The sequence below is a fragment of the Mesoplodon mirus genome, assembly GCF_964341445.2.
Source record: "Mesoplodon mirus genome assembly, chromosome: X".
In the NCBI taxonomy this organism is placed as follows: Eukaryota; Metazoa; Chordata; class Mammalia; order Artiodactyla; family Ziphiidae; genus Mesoplodon; species Mesoplodon mirus.
The window spans coordinates 60149478-60162289 of NC_138981.1; the positions used below are offsets into that span (position 1 = coordinate 60149478).

At 40.5% G+C, this 12812-nt stretch overlaps 1 protein-coding gene across 3 annotated transcripts in view; it reads left to right on the forward strand.

Annotated features, from left to right (window-relative positions):
• TAF1 (TATA-box binding protein associated factor 1) overlaps positions 1-12812 on the forward strand; it is a 77424-nt gene that overhangs the window by 19904 nt on the left and 44708 nt on the right. For all 3 annotated transcript variants that reach the window (XM_082609091.1, XM_082609092.1, XM_082609093.1), the window contains exons 19-24: positions 1081-1230; positions 1409-1528; positions 1822-1997; positions 2579-2757; positions 4403-4616; positions 12122-12287. In XM_082609091.1, the coding sequence (XP_082465217.1) occupies positions 1081-1230; positions 1409-1528; positions 1822-1997; positions 2579-2757; positions 4403-4616; positions 12122-12287 (1005 nt within the window). The remainder of the gene's footprint in view (positions 1-1080; positions 1231-1408; positions 1529-1821; positions 1998-2578; positions 2758-4402; positions 4617-12121; positions 12288-12812) is intronic.

Here is a 12812-nt window from a genome sequence, read left to right on the forward strand (position 1 = left end):
AACTGCTATTCCTTCTGCCTAGAATGTTTTCTCTCCACTCCTCTGTCATCTGACCTTCATCTACAAGTTATATTCTCCTGGAAGCTTTCCCCAACTCTTGCCCTCACTCCCACCCTTCATTCAGATTGGATCACCATCCTTTCCTTCTTTGTGTACATACAGCACTTTTTACTTTCCTATCATGGCACTGATCATGCAGTATTGAATTTGTTGGTTTATTTGTCTCTCTCTCACTAATATGAGGTCCTTGAGAAAGTAGTGCTTGACATGTAGTAGATATTCCATAAATATTTGTTAAATGAGTAAATGATTGTCAGTGAGGTCAGGCAGAGTGACTAAAGAAGCATTGTTGTACTATTCTTTTGAGGTTGGAGTTAACAATGAGTGGATGTCTAAGAATTTCCAAAATTAAAGATTTTGTTGAATGGCCTTCAAGATTGAATCTCGAGTAGAGAATTGGCCTCTTTCTAGCTAATAATTTATACTCTTGACTGGTCTGTTTGGACAAGCACATTCCCCTTGTCTTAACTGCCTGATTATTTAATGGGGTCGATGAACACTATTCAGGGTCCCAGGAGAGGACAGGCCTTTTTGACCAAACCAGTGGCAGAGGTAGAATACACTTTAATTTATTGCTACTGGGATTGGGGCCAGTGCTTTTGTAAAGCATGCTTATCATCTAATTGTGAGAGTCATTCTCAAGAAGGCGTTTGAGCAATTGGACAGTCAAATGTGGTCATCAATCTAACTTAACTCTTTGAGCATCATGAGAGTGGGGGCAACACTGTCTTTGAGAACTCTCAGTCAAACCCAAGGGATATGGGGCTGAAGGTACCACTGTTCCACATATTCCTACTTATACTGGCTGAGGTCTTGGCCTCTATTTATTATCATGATTTAAGTACCATAGGAAAGAACAGCAGGCTGAGTACTGGGCAGCTTTATGTAACTATTGATCTCTGTAGGCAGTTTAAGAAAGCATCAAATTGTACATTATTGTAATTATCCCCACCTTCTAAGTATGGCTAGACATAGAGCAAATGTTTCCCACCACCCTTTGAATATTTTTCTCTACCTCAGGTTCGCACTGCTCCTTGGAACACCACAAGGGCCTTCATTGCTGCCATGAAGGGCAAGTGTCTCCTGGAGGTGACTGGGGTGGCAGATCCCACAGGGTGTGGTGAAGGATTCTCCTATGTGAAGATTCCAAACAAACCAACACAGCAGAAGGTGAGACTGTCTGAATTTCTAGAGGTTAAAAATCAAGGGAGGAAGAAATAGAGGTTAAGGAATGCAGATGAATGGGTGGGGATCTGGAAAGCCATTAAAATGTTGACAGGATGACTTAAATGCCTACTATAAAGAATTCAACTTACTAGTGTTCTCTCTTGTTTTGTTTCTGAGGTAGGATGATAAGGAGCCTCAGCCAGTGAAGAAGACAGTGACAGGAACAGATGCAGACCTCCGTCGCCTTTCACTGAAAAATGCCAAGCAACTTCTACGTAAATTTGGCGTGCCTGAGGAAGAGGTGGGTGTGGAAGAGGAAGACTTACAGGCTCCTAGGGGCTTTGTATAGAGAGGGAAAAGCTTGGTGGAGACAGATGTTAGGAACTAATCTGGAGAATTTTGTAGGGTAGGTTGTGGTAAACTGGATCTTAGATAGTTTTTCAGGAGTTAGCTTTCCCAAAGCTTTCTGTTTAACCTGTTTTGGGTGATTTCATTGTTGTTGTTTTTTTGTGTTTTTTTTTTTTGTCTAACTCTAACCATGTATCCTGGTTTGTCCTTTGAAATCCCTGAATGATTTGTGTGTGTCTCTTATAGATAAAAAAGTTGTCCCGCTGGGAAGTGATCGATGTAGTACGCACAATGTCAACAGAACAGGCCCGCTCTGGAGAGGGGCCCATGAGTAAATTTGCCCGTGGATCAAGGTTTTCTGTGGCTGAGCATCAAGAGCGTTACAAAGAGGAATGTCAGCGCATCTTTGACCTGCAGAACAAGTGTGTTGTTTTAGTGCTGTAGAAAATCCAGGCTGGAAAGCTGGGGGTCCCAGACATTATTTTATAGTGAAGAGAAGGTCACCTAATAAAGTGACTGGTGGTCAGGTATCTGAGATTTCAGGGTGGTGTCTATTCATAATACTGCTAGAGGACCTACTCCCTTCAAAGCAGCTTGGCAAAGGTTTTGAATGGCAAGAAGTGCTAGGTTCCATGGCAACTTTTGTGGCCTACTTGGGCCTGGCAGCCATTATAGTGGTGATAGGCAACAGTAGGCTTAGTGGTTAGAGGATGGTAATGCCCTATTAAAAATGACCAGTGTACTGATTTGTTTCTCAGGCTTTTTCCAGGAATTGTGAAAGAGTTGCCGTACTATTTCATATTTTGAACTTGCCTTGTGACTAAATTTCTGGGAAAACTTTGTAGAGCTTCTCTGTTCAGGGTCCCATGTCTTAGTGGATTTTGAATATTTCTTTTTTAAGGTTGATTTCTCAATTTCCTACTTTTGCCTAAACTAAAACTGTATTTCTTCAGTTGTTTCTACACGTTTATGATTCCCTCTTCTTAACGTTTTTTCTTTTTAGGGTTTTGTCATCAACTGAAATCTTATCAACTGACACAGATAGCAGCTCAGCTGAAGACAGTGACTTTGAGGAGATGGGAAAGAACATCGAGAACATGTTGCAGAATAAGAAAACAAGCTCTCAGCTGTCACGTGAGCGGGAGGAGCAGGAGCGGAAGGAACTGCAGCGGATGCTACTGGGTGAGGGTAGTGACTTCACAGACAGATAAGAAAAAGAAAGATCAAGAAAGTGTAAATGGGCTTCCCTGGTGGCGCAGTGGTTGAGAGTCCGCCTGCCGATGCAGGGGACACGGGTTCGTGCCCTGGTCCGAGAAGATCCTACATGCCGCGGAGCGGCTGGGCCCGTGAGCCATGGCCGCTGAGCCTGCGCGTGCGGAGCCTGTGCTCCGCAACGGGAGAGGCCACAACAGTGAGAGGCCTGCGTACTGCAAAAAAAAAAAAAAAAGTGTAAATAACCACGCTAATAACTGAGGTAAAGCTGGAGGCAGAAGAAGTAGGGGATGAGTGTAGAAAAGCCTGTTGATGAGGTAGAGAGATTCTGCAAACTGGATTCTAGGTTTGTCTGTGGGGCACAAATTGAAGAGATGTTGCCAGTCCACTACTGCCTCTGTCTGTATTTGGCCTGGCCAAGCCAGGGCTATCAGTGCTATACATCAATTGAGTTTTCTGTGCATTCATCCTAGAGGGTAAGAGTTTTTAATACAGAATCTGTGGATGAATTGGGGGGTTGTTAATGAACCCTCTGAAATCACATGTACAATTCTGTGCAAATGTGCCTTTTCTGAGAAAATCCATGGCTTTCAGAAGATTCTTAAAGGAGTCTTAGACCCTAAAAAGTTTAAAATCACCAAACCAAAATTGCATAAGTTGACGGTGAGGATGAGAAAGGCCTAAACTAGTTTGGGATTTGGTCACTGGGAATGAAAAGAGAAAAAGGGACCTTAAGATTTCACTCTTGCTTGCTAGAAAGATGGTGGTACCATTGATTAAAGTAGTAAATTTCAGAAAAAGAAGCAGGTTTAAGAAGGAAAGGTGTAATACGTGGTGTTTGAGGTCCCCATGATACTCCCAGTATAGATGTCAAGTAGGCAATTGAAAACTTGGATGTAGATACTGAGAGAGAAGATAAAGGCTGAAGATGAAGGTTTAAATGACTATTTTCACTCACAGTAGTCTTTCCTTTGTTTCCTCTCTCTAAAAGCTTTGTGTAATTCTGTTGTTCTGGCTACTTTGTAAAGATGTGATAAAGCCTTTCCTCGAGTGTGGTCCTGGACCAGCAGTATCTACATCACATGGGAGCTTGTTAGAAATGCAGCATCTCAGGTCTCACCCCAAACCTACTGAATTAGAATCTGTATTTTAACAAGATCCTCAGATGATTCCTATTCGTTCATATTAATAGTCTGAGAAGCATACTCTAGACCTTGAGACTCTGGATTTTTTCTGTGGTGCCATCTTTTTCCCCTGGGTGCTTGGGTGCTTTTCTATAATGTGACCATCAACTGCTTCCTGCTTGGACTTTCTTCTTGTGCTGTTGTTCAGAGGAATCAGAATACAGCTACTGCTCTTCTGTCCCTTATATAACAAACGTGTTTCTTTGAGATCCTTTCAGAACTTTTTGTACTTACAAAAATGAGAACTTGACAATGGTAAAATGAAGTCAGGAAAGGACAACTCAGTGTATCCTTGGGGCTGGTGGTGACTGATGCTTTCTGTAGAAACATAGTTCTGTGGCATGTTGAGCTTCAGGGTCTCCACTCAACCCCAAGAAAATGGCCATTTGGGTGGTAGGGGGAATTTGTGGAAACCTTTTTCTGCCTTGCAGCAGCAGGCTCAGCAGCATCAGGAAACAATCACAGAGATGATGACACAGCTTCTGTGACTAGCCTAAACTCTTCTGCCACTGGCCGTTGTCTCAAGATTTGTCGCACATTTCGCGATGAAGAGGGGAAAGAATATGTTCGCTGTGAGACCGTCCGAAAGCCAGCTGTCATTGATGCCTACGTGCGTATACGGACCACAAAAGATGAGGAATTCATGTGAGTTTGACTCCCTCCCCACTTTCCAGTGCGATAAGGAGAATGATAATGATGGGGAAGGGAGTGAGGGTGGATGCTTGAGTTTTTTATATTTTTTATTTTTAAATTTTAAAAAATTTTTTATTTTTTGAATATTCTTTATTTACACACACACACACACACACACACTGTATTTTATTTTTACAAGAGATAAATAAACTGACACCAAGCATTGTAAATGGATGACCACAACAAAAGCAACAATGATTGCAATTACCAAACACGAAACACACTCATACTATGTCATAGTATTGACATTCAGTCCAGTAATCCTCCACTGTAACAGCTCCTTTACTTTGCAGTGAAAATTGATTTGTATATTTTTTGCCTCTCAGTCCTTGTGGGATTTTTTTGGGGGGGGGGGGGATTTTTTTTTTATTCAAACAGAAAGTCACAAAAATTATAATCATCCTCATCAGTTCACTCAGTCCCATGTAATTAATTTTTTTATCTTGATTTTTTTTCAGTATTTATTTGTTTGTTTATTTATTTATGGCTGCATTGGGTTTTTGTTGCTGCACGCAGGCTTTCTCTAGTTGCGGCGAGCGGGGGCTACTCTTCATCGCGGTGCACGGGCTTCTCATTGTTGTGGCTTCTCTTGTTGCGGAGCACGGGCTCTAGGCGCGCGGGCTTCAGTAGTTGTAGCACATGGGCTCAGTAGTTGTGGCTCGTGGGCTCTAGAACTCAGGCTCAGTAGTTATGGCACACAGGCTTAGTTGCTCCGTGGCATGTGGGATCTTCCCAGGCCAGGGCTTGAACCCATGTCCCTTGCATTGGCAGGCAGATTCTTAACCACTGCGCCACCAGGGAAGCCCCATCTTGATCTTTTGTTAGCACTTTTATGAATTCATCAGTTTTCCATTAGAGTTCTGAAAATGCTTGTTCATTCAGTTCAGCAGTATAGTCAGTTACCAGAAACCTGTACTTGTCAGAGTCTTTTCCATGAATTCCTTGAAGATGAAAAACTTTTATAGGAACATTTTTGCAAAAGCATCAGAGTACGTCCAGAACTGTCTGTAAATGACAAAAGACTTAAAAATGACCACGGTTAAAGATTTGATGAAAGTTCATAATAATGCAGTTGACAAGGAAATTTCGTTGTTTCTGAGATATACATTTTAAAATAATAACTAGAACTATGACTTATAACATTATACCGGAACATATAAGATTTTTAGAAATTTCATGTAATGTCTGAAACATTTATATTAACGTATGTCCATACAAATAACCCAAAGAAAGTTTAGTATTAGTTGTTTTTTTGGTTAATTTGTTTGTCTGTGTCTTAACTTCTGCCCTGCAAACCGGTTCATCTGTACCATTTTTCTAGGTTCCACATACATATGTTAATATACGATATTTGTCTTTCTCACTTACTTCACTCTGTATGACAGTCTCTAGATCCATCCACGTCTCAACAAATGACTCAATTTCGTTCCTTTTTATGGCTGAGTAACATTCCATTGTATATACGTAACAAAACTTCTTTATCCATTCGTCTGTCGATGGGCATTTAGGTTGCTTCCATGACCTGGCTATTGTAAATAGTGCTGCAATGAACATTGGGGTGCATGTGTCTTTTTGAATTACGGTTTTCTCTGGGTATATGCCCAGTAGTGGGATTGCTAGATCATATGGTAATTCTAGTTTTCGTTTTTTAAGGAACCTGCATACTGTTCTCCATAGTGGCTGTATCAATTTACATTCCCACCAACAGTGCAAGAGGGTTCCCTTTTCTCCACACCCTCTCCAGCATTTGTTGTTTGTAGATTTTCTGATGATGCCCATTGTAACTGGTGTGAGGTGATACCTCATTGTAGTTTTGATTTGCATTTCTCTAATAACTAGTGATGTAGAGCAGCTTTTCATGTGCTTCTTGGCCCTCTGTATGTCTTCTTTGGAGAAATGTCTATTTAGGTCTTCTGCCCACTTTGGGATTGGGTTGTTTGTTTCTTTAATATTGAGCTGCATGAGATGTTTATATATTTTGGAGATTAATCCTTTGCCTGTTGATTCATTTGCAAATATTTTCTCCCATTCTGAGGGTTGTCTTTTGGTCTTGTTTATGGTTTCCTTTGCTGTGCAAAAGCTTGGAAGTTTCTTTAGGTCCTATTTGTTTATTTTTGTTTTTATTTCCATTACGCTAGGAGGTGGATGAAAAAAGATCTTTCTGTGATTTATGTCAAAGAGTGTTTCTTCCCATGTTTTCCTCTAAGGGATTTATAGTGTCTGGTCTTAGATTTAGGTCTCGAATCCATTTTGAGTTTATTTTTGTGTATGGTGTTAGGGAGTGTTCTAATTTCATTCTTTTACATGTAGTTGTCCAGTTTTCCCAGCACCACTTACTGAAGAGACTGTCTTTTCTCCATTGTATATCTTTGCCTCCTTTGTCATAGATTAGTTGACCGTAGGTGCGTGGGTTTATCTCTGGGCTTTCTGTCTTGTTCCGTTGATCTTTGTTTCTGTTTTTGTGCCAGTACCATATTGTCTTGATTACTGTAGCTTTATAGTATAGTCTGAAGTCAGGATGCCTGATTCCTCCAGCTCTGTTTTTTTCCCTCAAGATTGCTTTGGCTATTCGGTGTCTTTTGTGTCTCCATACAAATTTTAAGATGATTTGTTCTAGTTCTGTAAAAAATGCCATTGGTAATTTGATAGGGATTGCATTGAATCTGTAGGTTGCTTTGGGTAGTATAGTCATTTTCACAGTATTGATTCTGCCAACCCAAGAACATGGTATATCTCTCCATCTGTTGGTATCATCTTTAATTTCTTTCATCAGTGTCTTATAGTTTTCTGCATACAGGTCTTTTGTCTCCCTAGGTAGGTTTATTCCTAGGTATTTTATTCTTTTTGTTGCAGTGGTAAATGGGAGTGTTTCCATAATTTCTCTTTCAGATTTTTCATCATTAGTGTATAGGAATGCAAAAGATTTCTGTGCATTAATTTTGTATCCTGCAACTTTACCAGATTCATTGATTAGCTCTAGTAGTTTTCTGGTGGCATCTTTAGGATTCTTGTATATGTACAGTATCATGTATAGTATAGTATCATGTATAGTAGGTATAGTATCATGTCATCTGCAAACAGTGACAGTTTTACTTCTTCTTTTCCAGTTTGTATTCCTTTTATTTCTTTTTCTTCTGTGATTGCCATAGCTAGGACTTCCAAAACTATGTTGAATAATAGTGGTGAGAGTGGGCATGCTTGTCTCGTTCCTGATCTTACAGGAAATGCTTTCAGTTTTTCACCACTGAGAATGTTTGCTGTGGGTTTGTCATATATGGGCTTTATTATGTCAAGGTAGGTTCCCTCTATGCCCACTTTCTGGAGAGTTTTTATCATAAATGGGTGTTGACTTTTGTCAAAAGCTTTTTCTGCATCTATTGAGATGATCATATGGTTTTTATTCTTCAGTTTGTTAATACGATGTATCACATTGATTGAAGAATCCTTGCATCCCTGGGATAAATCCCACTTGATCATGGTATATGATCCTTTTAATGTCTTGTTGGATTCTGTTTGCTAGTCTTTTGTTGAGGATTTTTGCATCTATATTCATCAGCGATATTGGTCTGTAATTTCCTTTTTTTGTAGTATCTTTGTCTGGTTTTGGTATCAAGGTGATGGTGGCCTCATAGAATGAGTTTGGGAGTGTTCCTTCCTCTGCAATTTTTTGGAAGAGTTTGAGAAGGATAGGTGTTAGCTCTTCTCTAAATGTTTGATAGAATTCACCTGTGAAGCCATCTGGTCCTGGACTTTTGTTTCTTGGAAGATTTTTAATCACAGTTTCAATTGCATTACTTGTGATTGGTCTGTTCATATTTTCTATTTCTTCCTGGTTCAGTCTTGGAAGCTTATACCTTTCTAAGAATTTGTCCATTTCTTCCAGGTTGTCCATTTTATTGGCATAGAGTTGCTTGTAGTAGTCTCTTAGGATGCTTTGTATTTCTGCGGTGTCTGTTGTAACTTCTCCTTTTTCATTTCTAATTTTATTGATTTGAGTCCTCTCCCTCTTTTTCTTGATGAGTCTGGCTAATAGTTTATCAATTTTGTTTATCTTCTGAAAGAACCAGCTTTTAGTTTTATTGATCTTTGCTACTGTTTTCTTTGTTTCTGTTTCATTTATTGCTGCTCTGATCTTTATGATTTCTTTCCTTCTGCTAATTTTGGGTTTTGTTTGTTCTTCTTTCTCTAGTTCCTTTAGGTGTAAGGTTAGATTGTTTACTTGAGATTTTTCTTGTTTCTTGAGGTGGGCTTGTCTAGCTATAAACTTCCCCCTTAGAACTGCTTTTGCTGCATCCCATAGGTTTTGGATCGTCATGTTTTCACTGTCATTTGTGTCTAGGTATTTTTTGATTTCCTCTTTGATTTCTTCAGTGATCTCTTGGTTATTTAGTAACGTATTGTTTAGCCTCTGTGTGTTTGTGTTTTTTACGTTTTTTTCCCTGTAATTCATTTCTAATCTCATAGTGTTGTGGTCAGTAAAGATGCCTGATATGATTTCAATTTTCTTAAATTTACTGAGGCTTGATTTGTGACCCAAGATGTGATCTATCCTGGAGAATGTTCTGTGCACACTTGAGAAGAAAGTGTAGTCTGCTGTTTTTGGATGGAATGTCCTATAAATATCAATTAAATCTATCTGGTCTGTTGTATTATTTAAAGCTTCTGTTTCTTTGTTTATTTTCATTTTGGATGATCTGTCCATTGGTGTAAGTGAGGTGTTAAAGTCCCCCACTATTATTGTGTTACTGTCGATTTCCTCTTTTATAGCTGTTAGCAGTTGCCTTATGTATTGAGGTGCTCCTATGTTGGGTGCATATGTATTTATAATTGTTATATCTTCTTCTTGGATTGATCCCTTGATCATTATGTATTGTCCTTCCTTGTCTCTGGTAACAGTCTTTATTTTAAAGTCTATTTTTTCTGATATGAGTTAGCTACTCCAGCTTTCTTTTGATTTCCATTTGCATGGAATATCTTTTGCCATCCCCTCACTTTCAGTCTGCATGTGTCCCTAGGTCTGAAGTGGGTCTCTTCTAGACAGTATGTATATATGGGTCTTGTTTTTGTATCCATTCAGCAAGCCTGTGTCTTTTAGTTCGAGCATTTAATCCATTCATGTTTAAGGTAATTATCCATATGTATGTTCCTATGACCATTTTCTTAATTGTTTTGGGTTTGTTTTTGTAGGTCCTTTTCTTCTCTTGTGTTTCCCACTTGGAGAAGTTCCTTTAGCATTTGTTGTAGAGCTGGTTTGGTGGTGCTGAATTCTCTTAGCTTTTGCTTGTCTATAAAGCTTTTTATTTCTCCATCGAATCTGAATGAGATCCTTGCTGGGTAGAGTAATCTTGGTTGTCTGGTTCTTCCCTTTCATCACTTTAAGTATAGCATGCCACTCCCTTCTGGCTTGTAGAGTTTCTGCTAAGAAATCAGCTGTTAACCTTATGGGAATTCCCTTGTATGTTATTTGTCGTTTTTCCCTTGCTGCTTTCAATAATTTTTCTTTGTCTTTAATTTTTGCCAGTTTGATTACTGTGTATCTCGGTGTGTGTCCTCTTGGGTTTATCCTGTATGGGACTCTCTGTGCTTCCTGGACTTGGGTGGCTATTTCCTTTCACATATTAGGGAAGTTTTCCACTATAATCTCTTCAGATATTTTCTCGGGTCCTTTCTCTCTCTCTTCTCCTTCTGGGACCCCTATAATGTGAATGTTGTTGCGTTTAATGTTGTCCCAGATGTCTCTTAGGCTGTCGTCATTTCTTTTCATTCTTTTTTCTTTAGTCTGTTCCGCAGCAGTTAATTCCACCATTCTGTTTTCCAGATCACTTATACGTTATTCTGCTATTGATTCCTTCTAGTGTAGTTTTCATTTCAGTTATTGTATTGTTCATCTCTGTTTGTTTGTTCTTTAATTCTTCTAGGTCTTTGTTAAACATTTCTTGCATCTTCTCGATCTTTGCCTCCATTCTTTCTTCGAGGTCCTGGATCATCTTCACTATCATTATTCTGAATTCTTTTTCTGGAAGGTTACCTATCTCCACTTCATTTAGTTGTTTTTCTGGGGGCCTTTCTCTACTTCATTTAGTTGTTTTTCTGGGGTTTTACCTTGTTCCTTCATCTGGTATATAGCCGTCTGCCCTTTCATCTTGTCTGTCTTTCTCTGAATGTGGTTTTTGTTCCACAGGCTGCAGGATTGTAGTTCTTCCTCCTTCTGCTGTCTGCCTTCTGGTGGATGAGGCTATCTAAGAGGCTTGATGGGAGGGGCTGTTGGTGGGTAGAGCTGACTGTTGCTCTGGTGGGCAGAGCTCAGTAAAACTTTAATCCACTTGACTGTTGATGGGTGGGGCTGGGTTCACTCCCTGTTGGTTGTTTGGCCTGAGGCAACCCAACACTGGAACCTACCTGGGCTCTTTGGTGGGGCTAATGACAGACTCTGGGGGGAAGGCTCACACTAAGGAGTACTTCCCAGAACTTCTTCTGCCAGTGTCCTTGTCCCCATGGTGAGCCACGCCCCCCCCCCCCCCCCACCGCCCGGCCTCTGCAGGAGACTCTCCAACGCTAGCAGGTAGGTCTGGTTCGGTCTCCCCTTGGGGTCACTTCTCCTTCCCCGGGTCCCGATGCGCACACTACTTTTTGTGTGCCGTCCAAGAGTGGAGTCTCTGTTTTCCCCAGTCCTGTCGAAGTCCTGCAGTCAGTTCCCACTAGGCTTCAAAGTCTGATTCTCTAGGAATTCCTCCTCCCGTTGCTGGACCCCCAGGTTGGGAAGCCTGACATGGGGCTCAGAACCTTCACTCCAGTGGGTGGACTTCTGTGGTATAAGTGTTTGCCAGTCTGTGAGTCACCCACCCACCAGTTACGGGATTTGATTTTACTGTGATTGTGCCCCTCCTGCCATCTCATTGTGGCTTCTTCTTTGTCTTTGGATGTGGGGTGTATTTTTTGGTGAGTTCCAGTGTCTTCCTGTCGACGATTGTCCAACAGCAGCTAGTTGTGATTCTGGTGTTCTCACAAGAAGGAGTGAGAGCACATCCTTCTACTCCGCCATCTTGGTTCCTCCTGTTGCTTGAGTTTTAGTGACAGGATTCTGCACAGTTGTCCCTGGAAGTCTGTGTTAATTGGCAACCATTTTGCCTTTAGAACTTTGGGTTTGAACAAAGCCAAATCACAGGGAGAATTCCAAATTTGCTGCAAAATAAAGGCATGTTTTTAGTTCCAGTGGGTCCTTTGTGTTTTCATTGATTGGTTGGCAAAAATCTTAGGGACTCCTCAGGGCTTCTCATTCTGAGAGAGGTGCCTCTCTGCACGTGGAAGAATGATGAGCAGGATAGATGGGGATGCCAGGTAGCCCCTTTTGTTTCATTCTTGATGGATTACTTTAGTTCTGAGATGTTTGCTATCAGGACAGTCTTCTTGGTTTAAGTTTGCTTATGGATCTGTGATTTTTTTTCCCCATTATTTAGTCGTAAATTTGCCCTTTTTGATGAGCAGCATCGAGAAGAGATGCGAAAAGAACGGCGGAGGATTCAAGAGCAACTGAGGCGGCTTAAGCGAAACCAGGAAAAGGAGAAGCTTAAGGGTCCTCCTGAGAAGAAGCCCAAAAAAATGAAGGAGCGTCCTGACCTAAAAGTAAGTATATGTGGTGTGATCGTAACTAAGAAAGCATACCTTTTCCCTTAGCTTTTGGCATCCTCCCTTATTGGGAATGAGGGCAGTATTGTGGAAAACTAGTTTGAATTGATGTGGCCACTTGGGTGTTATTAGTACTATTGTGACTGGTACTGACAACACCAGACTTGATCTGGTGTCATTGGGTGTCATTGATACTTCATCCATTGGAAATATTTTCTGTGAGTTGAGATAGGTGTGGTGGATTTTTTTTAACCACATGTATGTACATATGTGAACACATCTTGTTTTTAAATTGCATGTATTAAAAGAAGCAACAGAAAAAAACATACAATACAGGTTGCTTTGCATAATTTAGGTGGGATTCCAGATATTACTGTGCAGTGTAACTGTAACGTGCATCACAAAATGAGGCAACTATGGTACAGTGGAAAGAGCCATGGACTTGGAAACAGAAGATCTGGGTTCAGGTTCTCGTTCTGCCATTTAGTAGCTTTGTGACCGTAACCTCTCCAAACCTGTTTT